The sequence below is a fragment of the Symphodus melops genome (genome assembly GCF_947650265.1).
Source record: "Symphodus melops genome assembly, chromosome: 23".
Classification (NCBI taxonomy): domain Eukaryota; kingdom Metazoa; phylum Chordata; class Actinopteri; order Labriformes; family Labridae; genus Symphodus; species Symphodus melops.
This window is the reverse complement of record NC_136713.1, coordinates 2881339-2906223: the sequence shown is the minus strand read 5'-3', so window position 1 is coordinate 2906223 and position 24885 is coordinate 2881339. Positions and strand designations below refer to the sequence as shown.

Here is a 24885-nt window from a genome sequence, read left to right as displayed (position 1 = left end):
GTTTAGAACAGTCCAAGTGGAGCTGGCCTTTTTAACACAGTGAAGCAGCAAAAAGGAAGCCAAAGACAGAAATGAAACCAGAACAAATATTCACACATTTGAAGGGTTTGTTTCCATGTTCCATTTAGTTCTACACACTGAAGGTTATAATGCTTTTCAATTGTTTCTTCTAACAATTTGAGGAGTAAATCCAGAATGACAGATGACATCTCCAGGTGTGTTCATTCAGTTTGTGTTCAAAGACTGCAGCAGTTTTGTGCCCAGTATCCTCTGCACTCTTCTTTCATCCTGTGCATTTTATTGATTTTGTATTCTGACTGCAGGATTCTTATTGAGGGTTAAAGGTCTTCAGTAAACTCAACCTGGGCCTGATCTGACTGTGGTCACTCTGCATCAGGATCTGCTGAACTCCCTTTTTTTTTTAGCAAAGAGACTTTATACTCTAGACACAAAATAACAAGTAGACTCTCTCACTCTCCATCAGTTTATTTATTACAAGGTTACACATGAGCTGTGTGAAGAACTTGAGCTACCCAACACAGCAGCCTCCAAGGAAACAGAGTGACAGAGAGAAGAGAAGATATCAGGAGAGAAGAAGGATCCTTACACTGTAACTGTTTCATATAAAGCCTTTACATTCAAACATCATAGCTGCTCCCAACTTACTCCTTCATCTGAAGGGTTTTTCTCCTGTGTGAATGAACATGTGTCGAGTCAGATTTCCCTTAAATCTAAAACTGTTATCACACTTGGAGCAGCTGAAGGGTTTCTCTGCACTGTGAACTAACATGTGTTGGTTCAGATTTCCTCGATGGATAAAACTTTTACCACACTCTGAGCAGCTGAATAGTTTTTCTCCACTGTGAACTAACATGTGTTTGGTCAGTTGTCCCTTAGAAATAAACATTTTTCCACACTCGGAACACCTAAAGGGCTTTTCTCCTGTGTGAATGAACATGTGTTTGTTCAGATTTCCTCTATGGGTAAAACTTTTACCACACTCGGAGCAGCTGAATGGTTTTTCTCCTGTGTGAATAAACATGTGCTGGTTCAGATTTCCTCGATGTGTAAAAGTTTTACCACACTCCAAGCACATAACTGGTCTCTTGACAGACTGTATTTTCTTATTTTTAAAGTTTAGGTCTGTCAGATGTTCTTTTGTCTCATGCCAATCATTACTGAAATCAGTCTCTGGTTCATCAGAGTCTTCAGTCTGGACCTCAGTCTCAGATGCATCAGAGTCTTCAGTCTGGACCTCAGTCTCAGATGCATCAGAGTCTTCAGTCTTGACCTCAGTCTCTGGTTCATCAGAGTCTTCAGTCTTGACCTCAGTCTCTGGATTATCAGAGTCTTCAGTCTTGACCCCAGTCTCTAGTTGTAAACGTCTCTCTGGATCTGAGTCCCTCTCAGGTTCTGCTCCTCCACAGTCCTCTCCATCAGCTCCTGTTTCCATCTGTTCAGTTTGTCTGTGATGAAGCTGTGAGGACTGAGGTTTCTCTTCATCATCTTCACTCTTCACAGAGACAGGAGTGAAGGGGAACTTGGTGGTATCAGCCTCCTCCAGTCCTTGAAGCTGACTGATCCACATTTCCTCATGTTCTTCTTTAATGTGTTGGGGCTTAGTGTCCTCCTGGTCCAGAATGTGGCTCCACTCCTGCTCAGGTGGAAGCTCTTCTTTACACACCAACAGCTGCTGGACATCTGCAGGACAAAGTAAAAAAAACATTAGCATATATAAGTATGTTAGTAATTTATTCACCAATTTGAACAAATTCATCATTGTTTAGAAAAGTCTCTTCAGGGATGAATTGTAGGACATAATTTAAATGAAAGGAAAAGGTCTTTCTCGTTATTCAAATAAACTCAAAAAACAAATGTAGGGGCATAGGAAAGTGACGTCAGACTTGAGTTTCCAGACAGAACGCACTACACATCCAGTACAATAGGTGGGGTGGTGCATCTTAAACGCTGGTACAAACTTTAGCTCCCATTGTGATACAAATGGCGATCTGCGTGGACCTTTCCAAAGCACACTGAACTTCCAGCGAGTCTGACGCAGCAACTCTATAACCAGAGCTGCCAAGTCTCACGCATGACACCACGACACTATTTCTGAGTGAGAGTCACTCAATTAAGCATCTCTCGTCCTCACATTCCTCCTATTTCACACAGTAAGAGTCAAAAAAGTACCTTTTTCTGTTTCCCCCCTTTAATATCTTGCCTCACCTGTTTCTTGCTGTACTTGGTGCCATACTTTGCCTATGACTGGCTTACCCAGACAGAACCATAACCAGTGGTTAACTTGTAAACCCTGAGGTCTCGGCCAAAGACTGTAAACATTAAGATCCCAACACACTGAGAGAGAGAGTGCTGTTCTGGCAATGCAGGCGAAGACAATACATCACAAAACACTTAAAAACATGCACAGAGCATCGGGCACAGCAGTCACAACAAAAATCAACTGAAGAGAAACATAGACTTGCAGTGTGCATCTTTCTCATGTTTGTTTTCACTTAAGAAAAAGTAATTCTATATGGCAATGTCGCTGTGCAAATTCACAGGCTATATGAGTAATTTATTCACCAATTTGTGTGCTCAACTCAAAGGGATTAAAGCAGTCTGTTGATGTGATTTGGACATTTAAATCCATTCATTTTCTACAATCTAAAAAGGAAAATAAGATAAACCACTACGTCTATCGCAATTAACTGGAAAAATGAAGCCACTGAGGTGACAAAAAATACTGTAATATGTAAAATACGTTTGTAATTTTTATTAACCAAAATAAAAAGTAACTTGTGATGAATTGCATTAACTCATAATCAACCTCATTCGCATTGAACACCATGTTCCTGCTGCTAATGTTCCCATTTTTTCCCCCATCATAACCATCAGACCCCCCCACCCCCGCATCAGTCAAACGATACCCACGCAACCTCTCCTTACTTTTTTAAGCACATACTTGGCCTACTCTTTGAACTCTATGCAGATGTATACAAAAGTAAACAAGTGTTTAAGTTGTGCTCTATGTTTACTGTGCATCTTACTACATATATCAGCAAGTCTAAGAACGATGTACCAGCGCAGCCCAACTTAAATATATTCCCCACCACTTTGATTGGGGACAGAAGACGGAGCTTCAGGCCAAACTAGTATGATCTTCATCCATGGCTCGAGTATTCTGCTGTAATGGACTCTACATGTTGCTTTGCATGTAGACATTTCAGTACACCAAATGCCCCAGACACTGTTTTTGTTTCACCACCTGGGTTTCGAAACTGGAAAAAAACAGCAACTACGAGAGATGCAGGGTTTTCAGTTTATGCAAAGTCTAAACGACACAAGTGTGCAATGATACCATGGAGGGATAATCAAAGAGCAGTTAAAACTGATGCAACATTAGCAGATCTCCTTGACAAAGAACATGCTAAACAAGCACAAGAAAATCAGGCATACATTAAAACAATTGTGAAAGTGCTATAACTTACAGCTACACAAAACATACATGGCAGAACAAGAGAGCTGCAACATTTAAGCGACACACGTTGGGCATGCCGATTTCCAGCCCTATGCAATATTATGAACACTGCACCTGTCCTGAAACGACTACTGCAACAGATTGTTCAAGAACATCATGGTGAAAAAAAACTGTTGAGGCCCGTGATCTTCTACTTCCAATTGACTTTGAATTTGTTGTGCACCTAGTGACCATGCGTAAGTTGTTTGGGGAGACAAAGCTACAGTCTGACATGTTACAGTCAGAAAGTGTTGATCAACACACACATCAATTAACACATTGTATTTGTACCCTGTACTGTATTTTTCATTTCATGAGGTTCATCAATGTAACACAGTTCCTTTCACACTGAATCTAATAAAATGAATATTAAAAGGCACACTGTTGTACCCTGGTGTTCACATTGTTGGCAGACCTCATTTGTACCCAATACTGTATTTTTTTTAACTCTCTTGCACTGTCCCCCTCTCTTGAACAAAACATATTTTACAAGATTTTGATGATTTAGGACATGAGCTCCATCAATTTAAGAGTTGTGGACATAAATATACGGAGTTGTAACATTAAAACTCTTGTAAAATGAAATGTTTATGATTTTAAAATAAAACAAATGCATAATATTTAAAAGTAATTTATAGAGCTATCACTTTGACGAGTTAATTAGATGCATCAATTACACCACAAATTAACACGTTATTAAAAAATTGACGCAAGATTAATTATAGCACACTTGAATAAAAAATTCACTGCACATTTTAACCAGAAACCATAGACTGTAAGAAAGGCACATTTCAAACTTGGCCCATTAAAGGACCCGTACTTGTCAGTGCCTCTTCATACATGCCTTGCTAGCCAAACCAAACAAAGCAGGACTGAGGTGAAAATGTTGTGTCCATTCACTCTGATGGAGGACAGAGATCGGTTCATTTAAAAAGTCAAAAGGGTGGAGACAGCGAGAAAGACGAAAGACAGCCAGGTCACTGTGTGTCTGCAAAGACCCAGGTTCTACATTTCCCCGATAAAAGATTTGAGGAAAGAAACGAGACACGGAATTGTTAATGACTTTAAGTCTGTATTTCTCTGCTGCGCACAGCCCTCTCTGAAACAAAGCTTAACTGAGTAATAAAGAGTCACGTGTCAGTGACAGAGGAGATTCATTGCTGAATGTCTTTCATTGTTGGTTTTGTTTGTTTGTGATTTTCTCCTTTGTGGAATATATTAGTTAGCGGTTAGCTGCTATCATGTGATGCTATTACAGCTATTGGCATCCGGCTTACGGGTGGCTGTGGAAACACATACGAGACCAGGTTTAATCGAACCGAACTGTACTGAGCCGGACCAGACTGCTGTGTGGATACAGGGCTTAAAGGCTCTGCTCTCTGAAACACGTTTCCAGCAGTGGGAAGAAAACCTACCTGCTCTGTGCAGTTTGATTTCAGGTGTTAAAATCACACCCAGCAGTTTTCTTTGTCGGTGGAGCTCCTCTTCGTATCCACATGTTGTTGTTGTTTGTCCTGATGTATCTCTGAAAACCGCAGCGAGCAGCCGCCGTCTGAAGAGCTCTTTAAGATCCTGAAACCCGGACATCTGACCCAAAACATCCAAGACTGACGGGAGGAAAACTCAACTCAACGTTACTCTGACTACCTACAACCTTCTTCTTCTTCTTCTTTTAGTTTAATGGCGGGTTACAAACATATCTTAAAGGTGTATACCGCCACCTACTGTACCGGAGTATGTAGCTTGATTTTATATTTCTCTATTTAATATCAAATAAATGAAAATAAAATTAAAAATAAATTAAAAAAATAAAAAAATAAATAAAATAAAATAAAATAAAAATAACAATAAATAAATAATGACCTAAATCCGATTATATATCTCTACATCTTTCAAAAATTGTATCACAGCTTTCTGTGTTTTCTTGATTCCTTCTCCTGAAGTTCCAAGCAATCCCTCAATACTCCATTTCCTTCCTACCTCTCTTATCTTTTGATTTAGTCTGATCCTCATTCTTCTATATTTTTTGCAATGGAACAATACGTGTTCAACGTTTTCTGTGACTCCACATTCCTCACATTCATCTGTTTCTCTTTTACCTAACAAAAACATTGTGTTATTCAACCCTGTATGGTCAAATCTCATTTTAGTTAAAATTGTCTCCTCTCTTCTATTTTTCCTATTTACTCCTTGTGTATTTATAGATTTCTGTAAATTGTAATATTTCCTCCCATTTTTATTCCTGTCCCATCTGACTGGCCATTTCTTTGTCATTTCTTTTTTGATCAATGCCTTAATTTCGCCTTTACCAAAAGGATACCTACAACCTTAAAGACACACGTGCACACTAAGACAACCCCGGAAACTACACACATACATGTGAAAGAGCCGGAAATAGACGCTACATCCTAGCGATGGGCGCTCGCTTGAAAACAGGAAATAGCAAGACAATCTGATATGACGTTTCAAAATAAAAGCGATAGGAAATATGGAACATACACTTCAAGGCCTTTTTCAGATGAAATTAAATCAGCTGTTTGCAAAGAATAATTTTAGTTCAAACTTTCGGTTCACCACATCACAGACAATCTGATGTGGAATTTAAAAATAAAAAAACGTGAAAATCACTTAGATTTCAGAGTGAATAATTACATTGTTGTGAGGTGTAATGGGGGGAGGAGGATGTGCAACATTTATTAAGGAAATAAACCATTCAGAGTGGTGAGTAAAGGGAGGGAAGAAGAATTCTTTGTCATAGAAATGTGGATGGATTTAGGACAGATTACTATCATCAGTTATTATAATTCATGCCAAAAACTAGATCTCAACTAATGAAAGCAAATACAGGGACAGGCTGAAGGCTGAGGTTTGAAATAATGACAAATGTAAATATAAAGTAAATATAAAGTCTGGGTTACATTTAGAGAAGGAACTGGACTAGTTCAGACAATTTAATTACTTAATTACTTATTTACTTTTGTTTGTTAATAATAATTATACATTTATTGGATATAGTGCTTGTCTAAATACACAATGAGTTCAACACTCATATTTTATTTTGTTCTATTTAGAAAATTAAAATGTGGGTGTATTTTTTTTTAATCAGAATATAATTTTTTTATTGCCATTTATTTTTATTGCAAGTACATTTACACATACAAGGAATTTGTCTTTGTGTTTTGGTGCAACAACAGTTAAAGGAAACAAAGCAAACATAGCAAACACTTAAATAGTAAAGTATAAAAAGCATTACAAACAAGGACGTACCTAATGTTGAGTGCTGTTTAAGGAGCTTCAGCAGCAAAAATCCACTATAGAGCTATTCTATGTTGAGCCAGAGGACATTGAGGCAATGGACGTGCATGTGCCATCTCAGCTGCAGACATTTTGTGGCTATATGAAAATTCATCAGGTAATGGTTTTCAGTTCTCTCCCAACATATAATTTCTGATATTAATTTCATACTATAAATGATTTTTATTTTTTTCAGATCATCTCTGAAAAGCCAAGCCAAATGTCTTGGAGGATCCTGAGCTGTTTCTGCTTAGTACCTAATGCCTGTAAATGCTTCAGTCCAGAAACAGTGCTGTTTCAACCATGGGAAAGCACTTGCCCCTCAACCAGCACATTGCTTCCTGACAAATCCCACAATTTAGGTCTGCACAAAATTCTGGACTTACATGAGGGGTTCATTGGTCAGTGGTGTGCAGTCAACTACGATTGAGATGTGTACCCTGGCATCATACAAGATGTTGATGGTTAGAGCAGTGCTCTTGTTAAAACAATGAGCTGCAGAGGTAACAATCGATTCTTTTGGCCATCAAGAGATGACATCATCTGATACCAACCTGTGGATGTAATAGGCCTTATCCCTGAGCCTTTACCAGTCAAAACGTCACATGGAGATTGAAGCGTCAGTCTGGCAAAAATTGGTTGAAACCCTATATTGAACATATGTGCACCACACACACGCACGCAATCACACACATGCAGGGACAGAATTTTGAATAATCTACTATAAAGTAGGACACAAAGAGTACAAGGTACAGCTAGATTACAAATCAACAACTCATCATCTGAGAGACCGATTAGAATTTTTAAAATCTTTGTCAATTAATTGCTGTGATTTTGATTAGCATTTATTACTTTAAACAAATTTACATTGTCTATAATTTGATTTGTTAAAGCACAGTTTGTTCTTAAGAATCTTTTACAATGAATTCATGAAATTCAGATTACCCTTTTATTGCCTGAACCTATTATTTTATTCACACTTTGCATTTCAACAGAAATATTTCAAATAACTATGTTTACTGTTTTCAAATTAAGAGTTTCTTCATGATGTCCCGGACTCCGCCGCTTAGCTTGAACAATTCACATGCTACCGTTCGGACAGAATCCTTTTTAAAGGAGGAAAGAAGAAAGGTGGTGGGGTCTGTGTTTACATCAGTGATGCCTGTTGTCAGGAGGATTTTGACCATGCAAATCTCAAGACGGTTTTACCCCACTTCCATCAACACATGAACTTCCCCACAAAAGAAGGTAACACCTTAGACATGATTTACACATCTGTTAAAGGTGAATACAAGGCGTCACCCCGCCCCCAGATTGGCCACTCTGACCACATCAGTGTAATGCTAATGCCAGCTTACAGACCCAGGGTTAAAGTCAGCAAACCGGTTCTGAAGCAGGTCTGTGTGTGGCCAGAGGGGGCTTCTGCTGCACTTCAGGACTGCTTTGAAACCACAGACTGGGAGATGTTTAAGCAGGCAGCCACCTACAACAACCACACAGACATTGAGGAGTACTCTGACACTGTTACCTCCTACATCAGAAAATGCATTGATGATGTCACCACCACCAGAACCATCACCACCCGGGCTAACCAGAAGCCATGGCTGACAGGAGAGGTACGCGGGCTACTGAGGGCCAGGAACATCACCTTCAGAGCTGGAGATGCAGTCGGCCTGAGAACAGCGAGGGCCAACCTGTCCCGTGGCATCAGGAAAGCTAAACACAGCTACTCACTTAAAGTAACCAGACACTTCAAGGACAACAGAGCTGCGCAGAGCCTGTGGCGTGGTATCCAGACCATCACGGACTACAAACCCAAACCACAGACCTGTGACAACAACACCTCTCTGCTGAACGACCTAAACAGCTTCTTTGCCAGGTTTGAAGCAAACAACAGCATGCCCGCACAGAAGACCACCCCTCCTCCCCACGACCAGACCTTGTGCCTGACTGCAGCCAGCATGAAGAGAACCTTCTCCAACATCAACACCCGCAAGGCTGCAGGTCCAGACAACATCCCTGGCTGTGTGCTGAAGGACTGTGCAGAGGAGCTCAAAGATGTCTTCACAGACATTTTCAACACTTCTCTGAGGCAGACTGTTGTTCCAGCATGCTTCAAAACAACCACCATTATACCCATTCCAAAGAAGCCATCACCATCCACTCTCAATGACTATAGACCCGTTGCACTGACCCCCATCATCATGAAGTGCTTTGAAAGATTAGTCATGGCCAACATCAAATCCACCCTGGACCCCTACCAGTTTGCATACCGGGGCAACAGATCAACCGAGGATGCAATCTGCTCTGCTCTCCACCCAGCCCTCACCCACCTGGACTCCAAAAACTCATATGTCAGAATGCTGTTCATAGACTTCAGTTCAGCATTCAACACCATCATCCCTCAGCAGCTGATTGGCAAACTGGACCAGCTGGGGCTCAGCACTTCCCTGTGCAACTGGCTGCTGGACTTCCTCAGCAAGAGGCCTCAGACTGTGCGGGTTGGTGGCAACGCATCAAAAACCACCATCCTGAGCACCGGGGCCCCCCAAGGCTGTGTGCTCAGCCCCCTGCTCTTCACGCTGCTGACCCACGACTGCACTCCATCCTTCAGCAGCAACCACATTGTGAAGTTCGCGGACGACACAACAGTGGTAGGTCTCATCTCCAACAACGATGAGACGCACTACAGGATGGAGGTGGGCCAACTGGCCACATGGTGCAAAGACAACAACCTCTTCCTGAATACCGACAAGACCAAGGAGGTTGTTGTCGACTTCCGGAGGGCCCCCATTCCCAAACCCCCCCTGACCATCGACGGTGCTGCTGTGGAGAGAGTGAGCTGCACCAAGTTCCTGGGGGCCCACATCAGTGAGGATCTCTCCTGGACAGCAAACACCACATCACTGGCCAAGAAGTCCCAGCAGCGCCTCTACTTCCTCCGTAAGCTGAAGAGAGCACGAGCACCCTGACCCATCATGTGCTCCTTCTACAGAGGCACCATCAAGAGCATCCTGACCAGCTGCATCACTGTGTGGCTGGGGAGCTGCACTGCTGCAAACCACAAGACCCTGCAGCGCACAGTGAAGGCGGCTGAGCGGATCATCGGTGTCCCGCTCCCCTCTCTTCTGGACCTCTACGGCACCCGCCTCACCCGCAAAGCAACCCGCATTGTGAGTGACCCCACCCACCCCTCACACAGCCTCTTCAGCCTCCTGCCATCGGGGAGACGGTACCGCAGCCTGCGGGCCGGCTCTACCAGACTGAGAAACAGCTTCTTCCACCAAGCTGTCAGGAAGCTGAACTCTCTTCCCTCCCCTCTGCCCCCATGAACACTGAACACTGGAACCTCCTCCTGTTTGAACATTGAAACAGAACCCTGGTCACTTATTGCACATTGCACGCATGCACAAGTTTCACTTTTCTTATAATCTTGTTTTATACTCCATTCTATTTAACTTAGTACTTTTGCACATTTAGGTTTATTAATGTAAATATTATTTATCTTTTTTACCTTGTTTTATTTTATTTACCTTTTTTTTATCTACATTGCACCGTGGGGAGGGGGGAAACGTAATTTCGATTTCACTGTATGTCTGACATATTTTGGAATTGACAAATAAAGAACCTTGAACCTTGAAATATGTCTCGAAATTATCTGTTTGAAAATTAAGCAGGGAGGTTTACTTACCCGTCATACCCTGTTTAAATATTTGTAAGATGATATGAATGTGTCTTGAATAAGGACATATTATGTTCTTCTCTGCTTTGAGGTTAATGAACTTCTGTTGAGACATGTCCTTTTTTATCTCAGTATGGTGACTTATAGGGTATTACTTTCACTGGGTTGCATTTGATTGGTTAAAAACATAAACATCTATTGTTGTTACTTCACAGATTATATTTTAGATTGATATTAGATATACTTAACAGAACAGGATTTTATGCCGATTAAAATGTAATTAAGGAAACTCAGTGAGTACAAAGTTGTTTCTTTGACTAAAATATGGTTGTTAATACTGAAAAATGAATGTTTGAATCAATATTTTAAATAAAGCAGAACATTTCAGTTTTTTCAGTTTTTACGGCCCTCGCCTCTGGAACAGCCTGCCGGAGGACCTCAGGGCCGCAGAGAACGCTCATATTTTTAAGAGCAGGCTCAAGACCCACCTTTTTAGTCTAGCTTTTAAATAATATTTATTCATTTTATCTGTTATGATTTTAGCATTTTATGTTTACTTATATCTTACCATTATTTTATTGGTTTTAGCTTTATTCAGCTTATTGTTTGGCCTCATTTTAAAGTTTTATGTATTTTACGTTTCTTGCCAGTGTTTCCTCCGAGGGAGCCCTCTGTGTCGGGAGCAGTGGAGGGCTGTGGCTGCCTGGGTGCCGTCCTGCGGTGCCTGGGTGGAAGTCAGGGGTCTCTGCCCCGCCTCCTCTGGGCACCCTGTGATGGTGCCCCTGATGGCCGCGGCCGATCTGCTGCTCTCGATGCAGACGGCTCCTCTTTGGCGTTTACTTACCTGGTTCATCCGTACTCAGCCTTCTGTCCATATTATTGATGCTGGTGTGTGTGCATGTGTGTGTTTGTGTGTAGGTCTGCGTGTGTGTGTTGGAGAGTGGGGTGGCTTGTGAGTATGAGTGTGATACTGTTTGTATGCGTGGGGGGTGGGGGGAGGGTGGGAATGATTTTAATGTGATTTTAATGTGATTTTAACATGTAAAGCACTTTGTGCTACTTTTAAAGTATGAAAAGCGCTTTATAAATAAAGATTGATTTGATTTCAGTACATTTTTTTTTACTTTGTGTTGTTTATACTTTACAATGTTTGAATGTTTGTAATGCTTCTTGTACTTTATCATTTAAATGTTTGCTTTGTTTCCTTTAACTGTTTTTGCACCAAAACACCAAGACAAATTCCTGTGTATTGTACTTGGCAAAAAAAAAAAAAAAAAAAATGAGTCTGATGAAAAACAATACACACACATTTTGATTTTCTAAATAGAACATAAAATGAGTGTCAAAGTCTTTGTGTATTTAGAAAAGCACTGTATAAAATAAATTTAAATTCTTAACAAAAGTAAATGAATTAAATTGTCTGAACTCATCCAGTTTCTTCTAGAAATGTAAACATGGCTTTCCATCCTCATTTAACACGAGTCATTATTTCAACCCCACCTTTTCTCAGCTCTTCATTTAGCTTTTCTCTTTGGGATTGAAATCTCTGACAGGGTAAAGAACATGTTCTCTCGTCCCTTGCTCCTGTCCACCATCACACAAACCTGTCTGATGTTATCCTATTACGTGCTGAACTGTTTCCTGTATGCATAATAATTATGTTCCTCTACCATCATTTATACACACCAAGTGACTTTCAATAGACTCTTTCAAAAGTTCTTCTATTATTTCCCTGTTTGCGTCGCTTTTCTTTGCTCCCCACAATGTGCTGTGTGAGTTGTCTATGTTCCATATTTCAGATCTCTTTTATTTTGAAACGTCATATCAGTTTGTCTCGTGATTTCCTGATTTCAAGCAAGCATCCACCGCTAGGATGTAGCGTCTATTTCCGGCTCAGGTTGAGATGGATGCAAGTAGAATATGATATTCCCCCGGCTTCAGCAGGGGAGGGGGAAACGTGTCAGTCCTGCTGACCTGTAAGCCTTTGGGAATGGAGCTTACCACAACGCCAAAATGTCCTTGACGTGCAGAAATGGCTGACTCAGTCAAAAAAGGATTTCAAAAGATTTATTTAAAAGGTTAAACATCCGACACTGTTCTTTTTCTTAAAACTCAAAATCAATAAAGTTAAATGAAAAAGAAAAGTAAAAAATAAGATTTCAAAGTTTAACACACAGTTTAGTGTGTGAACTCCTCTGTGTGAGTGATTTAAACAAAGAGGTGCCTTCGAGGGCACTGAGGTGTCATACAGCATCTGAACTCTCAAAAGCAATTGAGGTCACATCACCTGTATCAAAGTTCAAACTGAGGCGTCTTACATTCACACGAGCAAGTTGGTTTGTGGTTTTGCTTTTCTCGCAGGTGCAAAGGCACCTAACGAATGCATGCATGCATGATGAATGGAACATGTAAAAGCACTTAGGATTATATGATATATGAGTTAAATGATACATGGATTGAAGGGTCATAGAAGAAATAAACTCAAAAATAATAAAACGAATTCAACGATTGCATAACACTTTCTGATCTGTAACAGACAGAATAAAGTAGACACAAGATTACGGTTTACATAAGAAGAATCCGTAGGTCAAACACAACAAATGAAAGAATTCACACGTTTAAGACAAAATGTCAAAACTTGAAAACTGAAAACCAAGAACAACTCCAACAAACAGACAACCGGACAAGATGGTTTAGCACCAGCTGTTTCAAGGACAGTTACTGGCAGAGTCTGCTCAGACCTCCCCTTTATTCTCATGTTGGAGATTTGGATTTCTTTACGTCAGAAAGAAACAGAACCCCTCAGGGAAAACTGGCAGAAAAGTTTCAGGTTCACACCAGAAACCAAGAGTCATTTGCTGAGCTTGTGAGAAGGTATTCTTATTGTCTTCAAAAGGCAACGGTTCTTAAACTTCTCTTGTTCTCTGAAAGGGTTAATTTGGTATCTGGGTTAATGCCACTGCAAAGTTAAGAGGGCATTCAAAGAGACGTCACAGTGGAGATCTCTCTCTCTCTCTTTTTCCTCTCTCTGGTTAACTACAGAGTATCCAGACCTGCGACCTGTATTCAAGGGGTACAGAGCTAAAGCGATCAATCGTTGAGTAGTTTGTTTCAAATGCTGATGGTAAAGGTGGAAAACATACCTCGCAGCCTGGTGAGCTGGGATACATGTGAAGGATAAAATTAGACTTTTTTAGCTTCCTCCTGTTTGTGAACTTCACTGTGTTTCTTCAGAATCCCCTTCTGTCTAAATCTGTTTCCACACTCAGAGCAGCTGAAGGGTTTCTCTCCACTATGAATGAACATGTGTGAGGCCAGATGTTGTCTTCGTTTAAATCTTTTACCACACTCAGAGCAGCTAAAGGGTTTCTCTCCACTATGAATGAACATGTGTGAGGCCAGATGTTGACTTTGTTTAAAACTTTTACCACACTCGGAACAGCTGAAGGGTTTCTCACCACTGTGAACTAACATGTGTGTGGCCAGACTGCCTATCCAGGTAAATCTTTTACCACACTCGGAACAGCTGAAGGGTTTCTCTCCACTGTGAACTAACATGTGTCGGGTCAGATGTCCTCTTTGAATAAATCCTTTGCCACACTCAGAGCAGCTGAAGGGTTTCTCTCCACTATGAACTAACATGTGTGCGGCCAGACTGCTTCTATGAACAAAACTTTTACCACACTCGGAGCAGCTGAAGGGTTTCTCTCCACTGTGAATTAACATGTGTCGGGTCAGATGTCCTCTTTGAATAAATCCTTTACCACACTCAGAGCAGCTGAAGGGTTTCTCTCCACTATGAACTAACATGTGTGCGGCCAGACCGCTTCTATGAACAAAACTTTTGCCACACTCAGAGCAGCTGAAGGGTTTCTCTCCACTATGAACTAACAAGTGTGCAGCCAGACTGCATCTATATGTAAAACTTCTATCACACTCCGAGCAGCTGAAGAGTTTCTCTCCACTGTGAACTAACATGTGTGCGGTCAGAGTCTGTTTTCTGTTAAACCTTTTACCACACTCAGAGCACCTATGTTGTCTCTTTCCAGTCTCTAGTGTCTTATTTTTCAACTTTAATTCTGACAGATCGTCTCTTGTCTCTTGCCAATCATCACTCTGATCAGTCTCAACCTCAGTTTCAGGTTCATCAGAGTCTTCAGTCTTGACCTCAGTCTCTGGTTCATCAGAGTCTTCAGTCTTGACCTCAGTCTCTGGTTCATCAGAGTCTTCAGTCTCGACTTCAGTATCTGGTTCATCGGAGTCTTCAGTCTTGACCTCAGTCTCTGGTTCATCAGAGTCTTCAGACTTGACCTCAGTCTCTGGTTGTAAACGTCTCTCTGGATCTGAGTCCCTCTCAGGTTCTGCTCCTCCACAGTCCTCTCCATCAGCTCCTGTTTCCATCTGTTCAGTTTGTCTCTGATGAAGCTGTGAGGACCGAGGTTTCTCTTCATCTTCTTCACTCTTCACAGAGACAGGAGTGGTGTCAGCCTCCTCCATTCCTTGAAGCTGACTGATCCACACTTCCTCATGTTCTTCTTTAATGTGTTGGGGCTTAGTGTCCTCCTGGTCCAGAATGTGGCTCCACTCCTGCTCAGGTGGAAGCTCTTCTTTACACACCAACAGCTGCTGGACATCTGCAGGACAAAGTAAAAAAACATTAGCATATATAAGTATGTTAGTAATTTATTCACCAATTTGAACAAATTCATCATTGTTTAGAAAAGTCTCTTCAGGGATGAATTGTAGGACATAATTCAAATTAAAGGAAAAGGTCTTTCTCATTATTCAAATAAACTCAAAAAACAAATGTAGGGGCATAGGAAAGTGACGTCAGACTTGAGTTTCCAGACAGAACGCACAACACATCCAGTACAATAGGTGGGGTGGTGCATCTTAAACGCTGGTACAAACTTTAGCTCCCATTGTGATACAAATGGCGATCTGCGTGGACCTTTCCAAAGCACACTGAACTTCCAGCGAGTCTGACGCAGCAACTCTATAACCAGAGCTGCCAAGTCTCACGCATGACACCACGACACTATTTCTGAGTGAGAGTCACTCAATTAAGCATCTCTCGTCCTCACATTCCTCCTATTTCACACAGTAAGAGTCAAAAAAGTACCTTTTTCTGTTTCCCCCCTTTAATATCTTGCCTCACCTGTTTCTTGCTGTACTTGGTGCCATACTTTGCCTATGACTGGCTTACCCAGACAGAACCATAACCAGTGGTTAACTTGTAAACCCTGAGGTCTCGGCCAAAGACTGTAAACATTAAGATCCCAACACACTGAGAGAGAGAGTGCTGTTCTGGCAATGCAGGCGAAGACAATACATCACAGAACACTTAAAAACATGCACAGAGCATCGGGCACAGCAGTCACAACAAAAATCAACTGAAGAGAAACATAGACTTGCAGTGTGCATCTTTCTCATGTTTGTTTTCACTTAAGAAAAAGTAATTCTATAATGGCAATGTCGCTGTGCAAATTCACAGGCTATATGAGTAATTTATTCACCAATTTGTGTGCTCAACTCAAAGGGATTAAAGCAGTCTGTTGATGTGATTTGGACATTTAAATCCATTCATTTTATACAATCTAAAAAGGAAAATAAGATAAACCACTATGTCTATCGCAATTAACTGGAAAAATGAAGCCACTGAGGTGACAAAAAATACTGTAATATGTAAAATACGTTTGTAATTTTTATTAACCAAAATAAAAAGTAACTTGTGAGGAATTGCATTAACTCATAATCAACCTCATTCGCATTGAACACCATGTTCCTGCTGCTAATGTTCCCATTTTTTCCCCCATCATAACCATCAGACCCCCCCACCCCCAGCATCAGATAGGGAAAACAAGTCAAACGATACCCACGCAACCTCTCCTTACTTTTCTAAGCACATACTTGGCCTACTCTTTGAACTCTATGCAGATGTATACAAAAGTAAACAAGTGTTTAAGTTGTGCTCTATGTTTACTGTGCATCTTACTACATATATCAGCAAGTCTAAGAACGATGTACCAGCGCAGCCCAACTTAAATATATTCCCCACCACTTTGATTGGGGACAGAAGACGGAGCTTCAGGCCAAACTAGTATGATCTTCATCCATGGCTCGAGTATTCTGCTGTAATGGACTCTACATGTTGCTTTGCATGTAGACATTTCAGTACACCAAATGCCCCAGACACTGTTTTTGTTTCACCACCTGGGTTTCGAAACTGGAAAAAAACAGCAACTACGAGAGATGCAGGGTTTTCAGTTTATGCAAAGTCTGAACGACACAAGTGTGCAATGATACCATGGAGGGATAATCAAAGAGCAGTTAAAACTGATGCAACATTAGCAGATCTCCTTGACAAAGAACATGCTAAACAAGCACAAGAAAATCAGGCATACATTAAAACAATTGTGAAAGTGCTATAACTTACAGCTACACAAAACATACATGGCAGAACAAGAGAGCTGCAACATTTAAGCGACACACGTTGGGCATGCCGATTTCCAGCCCTATGCAATATTATGAACACTGCACCTGTCCTGAAACGACTACTGCAACAGATTGTTCAAGAACATCATGGTGAAAAAAAACTGTTGAGGCCCGTGATCTTCTACTTCCAATTGACTTTGAATTTGTTGTGCACCTAGTGACCATGCGTAAGTTGTTTGGGGAGACAAAGCTACAGTCTGACATGTTACAGTCAGAAAGTGTTGATCTGGCAAGAGCTGTTGACTTAGTGAATGTCTTAGTCCAGACATTGAAAGACCACAGGCAAGTCTTTGATAAGTTGTGGGATGAAGTATTGGATATTTGTGAGCAGTGTGATTCTGCTCCATCAGTGTCAAAACGTCAGACAATGCCAAGCCCTAGACTCAGTGGCTAATGCACACTAAGCACTGTTGGTCAGAGGGAGGCAGAACGTGAGAAAGATGTGTTTCACACATCATTTTTCTATCCTGTAATTGATAACATGCTAAGTGAGTTGAACAGACATTTCTCCAATACCAAATGTGAACTCATGACAAACATACAGCCTCTCAACCCCCAGAGTGATGGCTTTGTCTCTTCGTTTGACTGTTTGTATAATGCAAGCATTGATGATTCAAAGCATGAGCTCCATCAGTTCAACAGAGTTTTGAACAGAAAAATACAGAGTGGGGAAGTTAAAGCCATGCAGTGCACTTGAGCTGGTTTGTTGAACCATACAGAGAAGTTTTCTTTGAGCTCTTTAGACCCTTCCTGTCAACGCAGTTTCTCCACTCAGAAACAGATGAAAACCTTCCTGTGGTCCACCACTACTGATAGGAGACTCCGTGATCTTGGTGTCCTGAGCAAAGAGTCCAGAAGGACCAAGGCTCTGGAGCTTCATGTGTTTGTGCACCGTGTTGCCAAACAACACAATCCTGTTGCTGTAATGTAGTGTATACTACAACACACACATCAATTAACACATTGTATTTGTACCCTGTACTGTATTTTTCATTTCATGAGGTTCATCAATGTAACACAGTTCCTTTCACACTGAATCTAATAAAATGAATATTAAAAGGCACACTGTTGTACCCTGGTGTTTTGTTCACATTGTTGGCAGACCTCATTTGTACCCAATACAGTATTTTTTTTAACTCTCTTGCACTGTCCCCCTCTCTTGAACAAAACATAATATATAATATTTTGATGATTTAGAACATGAGCTCCATCAATTTAAGAGTTGTGGACATAAATATACGGAGTTGTAACATTAAAACTCTTGTAAAATGAAATGTTTATGATTTTAAAGTAAAACAAAATGCATAATATTTAAATGTAATTTATAGAGCTATCACTTTGACGAGTTAATTAGATGCATCAATTACACCACAAATTAACACGTTATAAAAAAATTGACGCAAGATTAATTATAGCACACTTGAATAAAAAATTCACTGCACATTTTAACCAGAAACCATAGACTGTAAGAAAGGCACGTTTCAAACTTGGCCCATTGAAGGACCCGTACTTGTCAGTGGCACGCCTCTTCATACATGCCTTGCTAGCCAAACCAAACAAAGCAGGACTGAGGTGAAAATGTTGTGTCCATTCACTCTGATGGAGGACAGAGATCGGTTCATTTAAAAAGTCAAAAGGGTGGAGACAGCGAGAAAGACGAAAGACAGCCAGGTCACTGTGTGTCTGCAAAGACCCAGGTTCTACATTTCCCCGATAAAAGATTTGAGGAAAGAAACGAGACACGGAATTGTTAATGACTTTGTTTATGTCTGTATTTCTCTGCTGCACACAGCCCTCTTTGAAACAAAGCTTAACTGAGTAAGAGTCACGTGTCAGTGACAGAGGAGATTCATTGCTGAATGTCTTTCATTGTTGGTTTTGTTTGTTTGTTTTTCTCCTTTGTGGAATATATTAGTTAGCGGTTAGCTGCTATCATGTGATGCTATTACAGCTATTGGCATCCGGCTTACACGCCGCCTACAAAACAGGGCACGGGTGGCTGTGGAAACACATACGAGACCAGGTTTAATCGAACCGAACTGTACTGATCCGTACCAGACTGCTGTGTGGATACAGGGCTTAAAGGCTCTGCTCCCTGAAACACGTTTCCAGCAGTGCAAAGAAAACCTACCTGCTCTGTGCAGCTTGATTTCAGGTGTTAAAATCACACCCAGCAGTTTTCTTTGTCGGTGGAGCTCCTCTTCGTATCCACATGTTGTTGTTGTTGTTCGTCCTGATGTATCTCTGAAAACCGCAGCGAGCAGCCGCCGTCTGAAGAGCTCTTTAAGATCCTGAAACCCGGACATCTGACCCAAAACATCCAAGACTGACGGGAGGAAAACTCAACTCAACGTTACTCTGATTACCTACAACCTTAAATACACACGTGCACACAACCCCGGAAACTATCTGTGAAAGAGCCGGAAATAGACGCTACATCCTAGCGATGGGCGCTCGCTTGAAAACAGGAAATAACAAGACAATCTGATATGACGTTTCAAAATAAAAGCGATAGGAAATATGGAACATACACTTCAAGGCCTTTTTCAGATGAAATTAAATCAGCTGTTTGCAAAGAATAATTTTAGTTCAAACTTTCTGTTCACCACATCACAGACAATTTGATGTGGAATTTAAAAATAAAAAAACGTGAAAATCACTTAGATTTCAGAGTGAATAATTGCATTGTTGTGAGGCAACATTTATTAAGGAAATATACCATATATATATATATATATATATATATATATATATATATATATATATATATATATATTTACTTTTGTTTGTTAATTTCCCTCGGGATCAATAAAGTATCTATCTATCTATCTATCTATCTATCTATCTAATAATTATACATTTATTGGATATAGTGCTTGTCTAAATACACAATGAGTTCAACACTCATATTTTATTTTGTTCTATTTAGAAAATTAAAATGTGGGTGTATTTTTTTTATCAGAATATAATTTTTTTATTGCCATTCATTTTTATTGCAAGTACATTTACACATACAAGGAATTTGTCTTTGTGTTTTGGTGCAACAACAGTTAAAGGAAACAAAGCAAACATAGCAAACACTTAAATAGTAAAGTATAAAAAGCATTACAAACAAGGACGTACCTAATGTTGAGTGCTGTTTAAGGAGCTTCAGCAGCAAAAATCCACTATAGAGCTATTCTATGTTGAGCCAGAGGACATTGAGGCAATGGACGTGCATGTGCCATCTCAGCTGCAGACATTTTGTGGCTATATGAAAATTCATCAGGTAATGGTTTTCAGTTCTCTCCCAACATATAATTTCTGATATTAATTTCATACTATGAATGATTTTTATTTTTTTCAGATCATCTCTGAAAAGCCAAGCCAAATATCTTGGAGGATCCTGAGCTGTTTCTGCTTAGTACCTAATGCCTGTAAATGCTTCAGTCCAGAAACAGTGCTGTTTCAACTGTGGGAAAGCACTTGCCCCTCAACCAGCACATTGCTTCCTGACAAATCCCACAATTTAGGTCTGCACAAAATTCTGGACTTACATGAGGGGTTCATTGGTCAGTGGTGTGCAGTCAACTACGATTGAGATGTGTACCCTGGCATCATACAAGATGTTGATGGTTAGAGCAGTGCTCTTGTTAAAACAATGAGCTGCAGAGGTAACAATCGATTCTTTTGGCCATCAAGAGATGACATCATCTGATACCAACCTGTGGATGTAATAGGCCTTATCCCTGAGCCTTTGCCAGTCAAAACGTCACATGGAGATTGAAGCGTCAGTCTGGCAAAAATTGGTTGAAACCCTATATTGAACATATGTGCACCACACACACGCACGCAATCACACAAATGCAGGGACAGAATTTTGAATAATCTACTATAAAGTAGGACACAAAAAGTACAAGGTACAGCTAGATTACAAATCAACAACTCATCATCTGAGAGACCGATTAGAATTTTTAAAATCTTTGTCAATTAATTGCTGTGATTTTGATGTAGCATTTATTACTTTAAACAAATTTACATTGCCTATAATTTGATTTGTTAAAGCACAGTTTGTTCTTAAGAATCTTTTACAATGAATTCATGAAATTCAGATTACCCTTTTATTGCCTGAACCTATTATTTTATTCACACTTTGCATTTCAACAGAAATATTTCAAATAACTATGTTTACTGTTTTCAAATTAAGAGTTTCTTCATGATGTCCCGGACTCCGCCGCTTAGCTTGAACAATTCACATGCTACCGTTCGGACAGAATCCTTTTTAAAGGAGGAAAGAAGAAAGGTGGTGGGGTCTGTGTTTACATCAGTGATGCCTGTTGTCAGGAGGATTTTGACCATGCAAATCTCAAGACGGTTTTACCCCACTTCCATCAACACATGAACTTCCCCACAAAAGAAGGTAACACCTTAGACATGATTTACACATCTGTTAAAGGTGCTTACAAGGCGTCACCCCGCCCCCAGATTGGCCACTCTGACCACATCAGTGTAATGCTAATGCCAGTTTACAGACCCAGGGTTAAAGTCACCAAACCGGTTCTGAAGCAGGTATGTGTGTGGCCAGAGGGGGCTTCTGTTGCACTGCAGGACTGCTTTGAAACCACAGACTGGGAGATGTTTAAGCAGGCAGCCACCTACAACAACCACACAGACATTGAGGAGTACTCTGACACTGTTACCTCCTACATCAGCAAATGCATTGATGATGTCACCACCACCAGAACCATCACCACCCGGGCTAACCAGAAGCCATGGCTGACAGGAGAGGTACGCGGGCTACTGAGGGCCAGGAACATCGCCTTCAGAGCTGGGGATGCAGTCGGCCTGAGAACAGCGAGGGCCAACCTTTCCCGTGGCATCAGGAAAGCTAAACACAGCTACTCACTTACAGTAACCAGACACTTCAAGGACAGCAGAGCCTGTGGCGTGGTATCCAGACCATCACGGACTACAAACCCAAGCCACAGACCTGTGACAACAACACCTCTCTGCTGAACGACCTAAACAGCTTCTTTGCCAGGTTTGAAGCAAACAGTAGCATGCCCGCACAGAAGACCACCCCTCCTCCCCACGACCAGACCCTGTGCCTGACTGCAGCCAGCGTGAAGAGATCCTTCTCCAACATCAACACCCGCAAGGCTGCAGGTCCAGACAACATCCCTGGCCGTGTGCTGAAGGACTGTGCAGAGGAGCTCAAAGATGTCTTCACAGACATTTTCAACACTTCTCTGAGGCAGACTGTTGTTCCAACATGCTTCAAAACAACCACCATTATACCCATTCCAAAGAAGCCATCACCATCCACTCTCAATGACTATAGACCCGTTGCACTGACCCCCATCATCATTAAGTGCTTTGAAAGATTAGTCATGGCCAACATCAAATCCTCCCTTCCCTCCACCCTGGACCCCTACCAGTTTGCATACCGGGGCAACAGATCAACCGAGGATGCAATCTGCTCTGCTCTTCACCCAGCCCTCACCCACCTGGACTCCAAAAACTCATATGTCAGAATGCTGTTCATAGACTTCAGTTCAGCATTCAACACCATCATCCCTCAGCAGCTGATCGGCAAACTGGACCAGCTGGGGCTCAGCACTTCCCTGTGTAACTGGCTGCTGGACTTCCTCAGCAAGAGGCCTCAGACTGTGCGGGTTGGCGGCAACGCATCAAAAACCACCATCCTGAGCACCGGGGCCCCCCAAGGCTGTGTGCTCAGCCCCCTGCTCTTCACGTTGCTGACCCACGACTGCACTCCATCCTTCAGCAGCAACCACATTGTGAAGTTTGCGGACGACAAAACAGTGGTCGGTCTCATCTCCAACAACGATGAGACGGACTACAGGATGGAGGTGGGCCAACTGGCCACGTGGTGCAAAGACAACAACCTCTTCCTGAATATCGACAAGACCAAGGAGGTTGTTGTCGACTTCCGGAGGGCCCCCACGCCCAAACCCCCCCTGACCATCGACGGTGCTGCTGTGGAGAGAGTGAGCAGGACTAAGTTCCTGGGGGTCCACATCAGTGAGGATCTCTCCTGGACAGCCAACACCACATCACTGGCCAAGAAGTCCCAGCAGCGCCTCTACTTCCTCCGTAAGCTGAAGAGAGCACGAGCATCCCGACCCATCATGTGCTCCTTCTACAGAGGCACCATGGAGAGCATCCTGACCCATCATGTGCTCCTTCTACAGAGGCACCATGGAGAGCATCCTGACCAGCTGCATCACTGTGTGGATGGGGAGCTGCACTGCTGCCAACCACAAGACCCTGCAGCGCACAGTGAAGGCGGCTGAACGGATCATAGGTGTCCCGCTTCCCTCTCTTCTGGACCTCTACGGCACCCGCCTCACCCGCAAAGCAACCCGCATTGTGAGTGACCCCACCCACCCCTCACACAGCCTCTTCAGCCTCCTGCCATCGGGGAGACGGTACCGCAGCCTGTGGGCCGGCTCTACCAGACTGAGAAACAGCTTCTTCCACCAAGCTGTCAGGAAGCTGAACTCTCTCCCCTCCCCTCTCTCCCCTCTCTCCCCTCCCTCCCCTCTCTCCCCTCTCTCCCCTCTCTCCCTTCCCTCCCCTCCCTCCCCTCTGCCCCCATGAACACTGAACATTGGAACCTCCTCCTGTTTGAACATTGAAACAGAACCCTGGTCACTTATTGCACATTGCACGCATGCACAAGTTTCACCTGTCTTATAATCTTGTTTTATACTCCATTTTATTTAACTTAATACTTTTGCACATTTAGGTTTATTAATGTAAATATTATTTATCTTTTTTACCTTGTTTTATTTTATTTACCGTACCCTTTTATCAACAATGCACCGTGGGGAGGGGGGAAACGTAATTTCGATTTCACTGTATGTCTGACATATTTTGGAATTGACAAATAAAGAACCTTGAACCTTAATATTCATTCAGCAAATACAGTAACATCGCGACCGTCTTTACTTTCGGTTTTAATGAAACGAAACTTAAGAGGAATATATGGAGGCGCGGAGCCGTTTTTTTTTTCATAGTGAGGACCGACGATAGGCTGACGTCTACTTTATAATGCTTTGCGATCTACCAACACTGCCTTCGCGATCGACTGGTAGATCACGATAGACGAATTGAGCACCCCTGGCCTATAGTATATATAAAAAAATGTTTTAAATGACAGAGACAAACACTGACACCTTTCTGTTTATGAAGTCAGCACTTTTTAGAGCACAAAATAAAGCTGGGACAGTTTCATCTCACAACTATTCATATTTCCCTCTGTCAATATAAGAAGCTGTAAAAACACAAAGTCCCATTCTGCATGTAATCCACTGTAATAAAAACAGCAGTGGTGTTTGTTATGTCTTTGGCCCGTTCAGAATTATTATCAAGAGGCTGTTTAAATGCAAAGGAGACTTGGCTTTGCTCCACACTCTCTTTGTTCCTGCTTGCAGTGATGTTCACGTTGGCGTGCTATCTTTTTGACTGCTTTAATAAGTTGGACGTGTTGTCAACGTACCCGACAGCTTCACTGCTGTCACTCCTGTGAGCGCTCGCTACACTTGAATTGTGCACTGGCACACAGATTTTAGCCCAGGCTTTCTGTCATGAAAAAGACTTTTGGTTAAAGGCTTTAAAAGCATCAGATCCCGACAACAGACGGGTTAAAATCAAGATTGAAATGAAAAAAGTCCTGAGAAGAGTGGAGAGTGACAGCAGGGCACGAGGACAACAGAAGGGAGAAGAGAAGTTTCAGCCACAGTGGCAGACAGCTGGAGCTGGAACACGCTGCAGCTACATTTCTACTTAGATTAAAGACTAGATCCTGGTAAAGATCAAGGTTATTCACAAAGCATGTCAGTCCTTAAGAGAGCTCCTAAAGTCCAAATGTAAGGATGAAGAGTTTCTCCCT

The 24885-nt window shown here is 41.7% G+C and overlaps 2 protein-coding genes across 2 annotated transcripts; both read right to left on the bottom strand.

Annotated features, from left to right (window-relative positions):
- Window positions 1-465: 465 nt before the first annotated feature.
- Window positions 466-5909, bottom strand: LOC306818846 (uncharacterized protein). The gene is made up of 3 exons (XM_079336571.1): window positions 5845-5909; window positions 4933-5171; window positions 466-1701 (listed from the first exon to the last, which is right to left on the bottom strand). Exons 2-3 carry the CDS (start codon window positions 5102-5104, stop codon window positions 671-673), a joined length of 1203 nt encoding a protein of 400 aa, XP_079192697.1. The 5' UTR covers window positions 5105-5171; window positions 5845-5909; the 3' UTR covers window positions 466-670.
- A 6635-nt stretch (window positions 5910-12544) lies between these two features.
- LOC306818571 (uncharacterized protein) lies at window positions 12545-19376 on the bottom strand. The gene is made up of 2 exons (XM_079336231.1): window positions 19120-19376; window positions 12545-15127 (listed from the first exon to the last, which is right to left on the bottom strand). The coding sequence occupies exons 1-2, from the start codon at window positions 19292-19294 to the stop codon at window positions 13677-13679; spliced, it is 1626 nt and encodes a 541-aa protein (XP_079192357.1). The 5' UTR covers window positions 19295-19376; the 3' UTR covers window positions 12545-13676.
- Between the last annotated feature and the right edge of the window lie 5509 nt (window positions 19377-24885).

Bases quoted from the DNA above. Each gene is read 5' to 3' on its own strand.
- LOC306818846 (XM_079336571.1), bottom strand. From the start codon at position 5,104: ATGTCCGGGTTTCAGGATCTTAAAGAGCTCTTCAGACGGCGGCTGCTC. The intron at 1,702-4,932 runs GTAGGTTTTCTT...TTTGTCCTGCAG, and splicing joins AATCAAACTGCACAGAGCAG to ATGTCCAGCAGCTGTTGGTG.
- LOC306818571 (XM_079336231.1), bottom strand. From the start codon at position 19,294: ATGTCCGGGTTTCAGGATCTTAAAGAGCTCTTCAGACGGCGGCTGCTC. The intron at 15,128-19,119 runs GTAGGTTTTCTT...TTTGTCCTGCAG, and splicing joins AATCAAGCTGCACAGAGCAG to ATGTCCAGCAGCTGTTGGTG.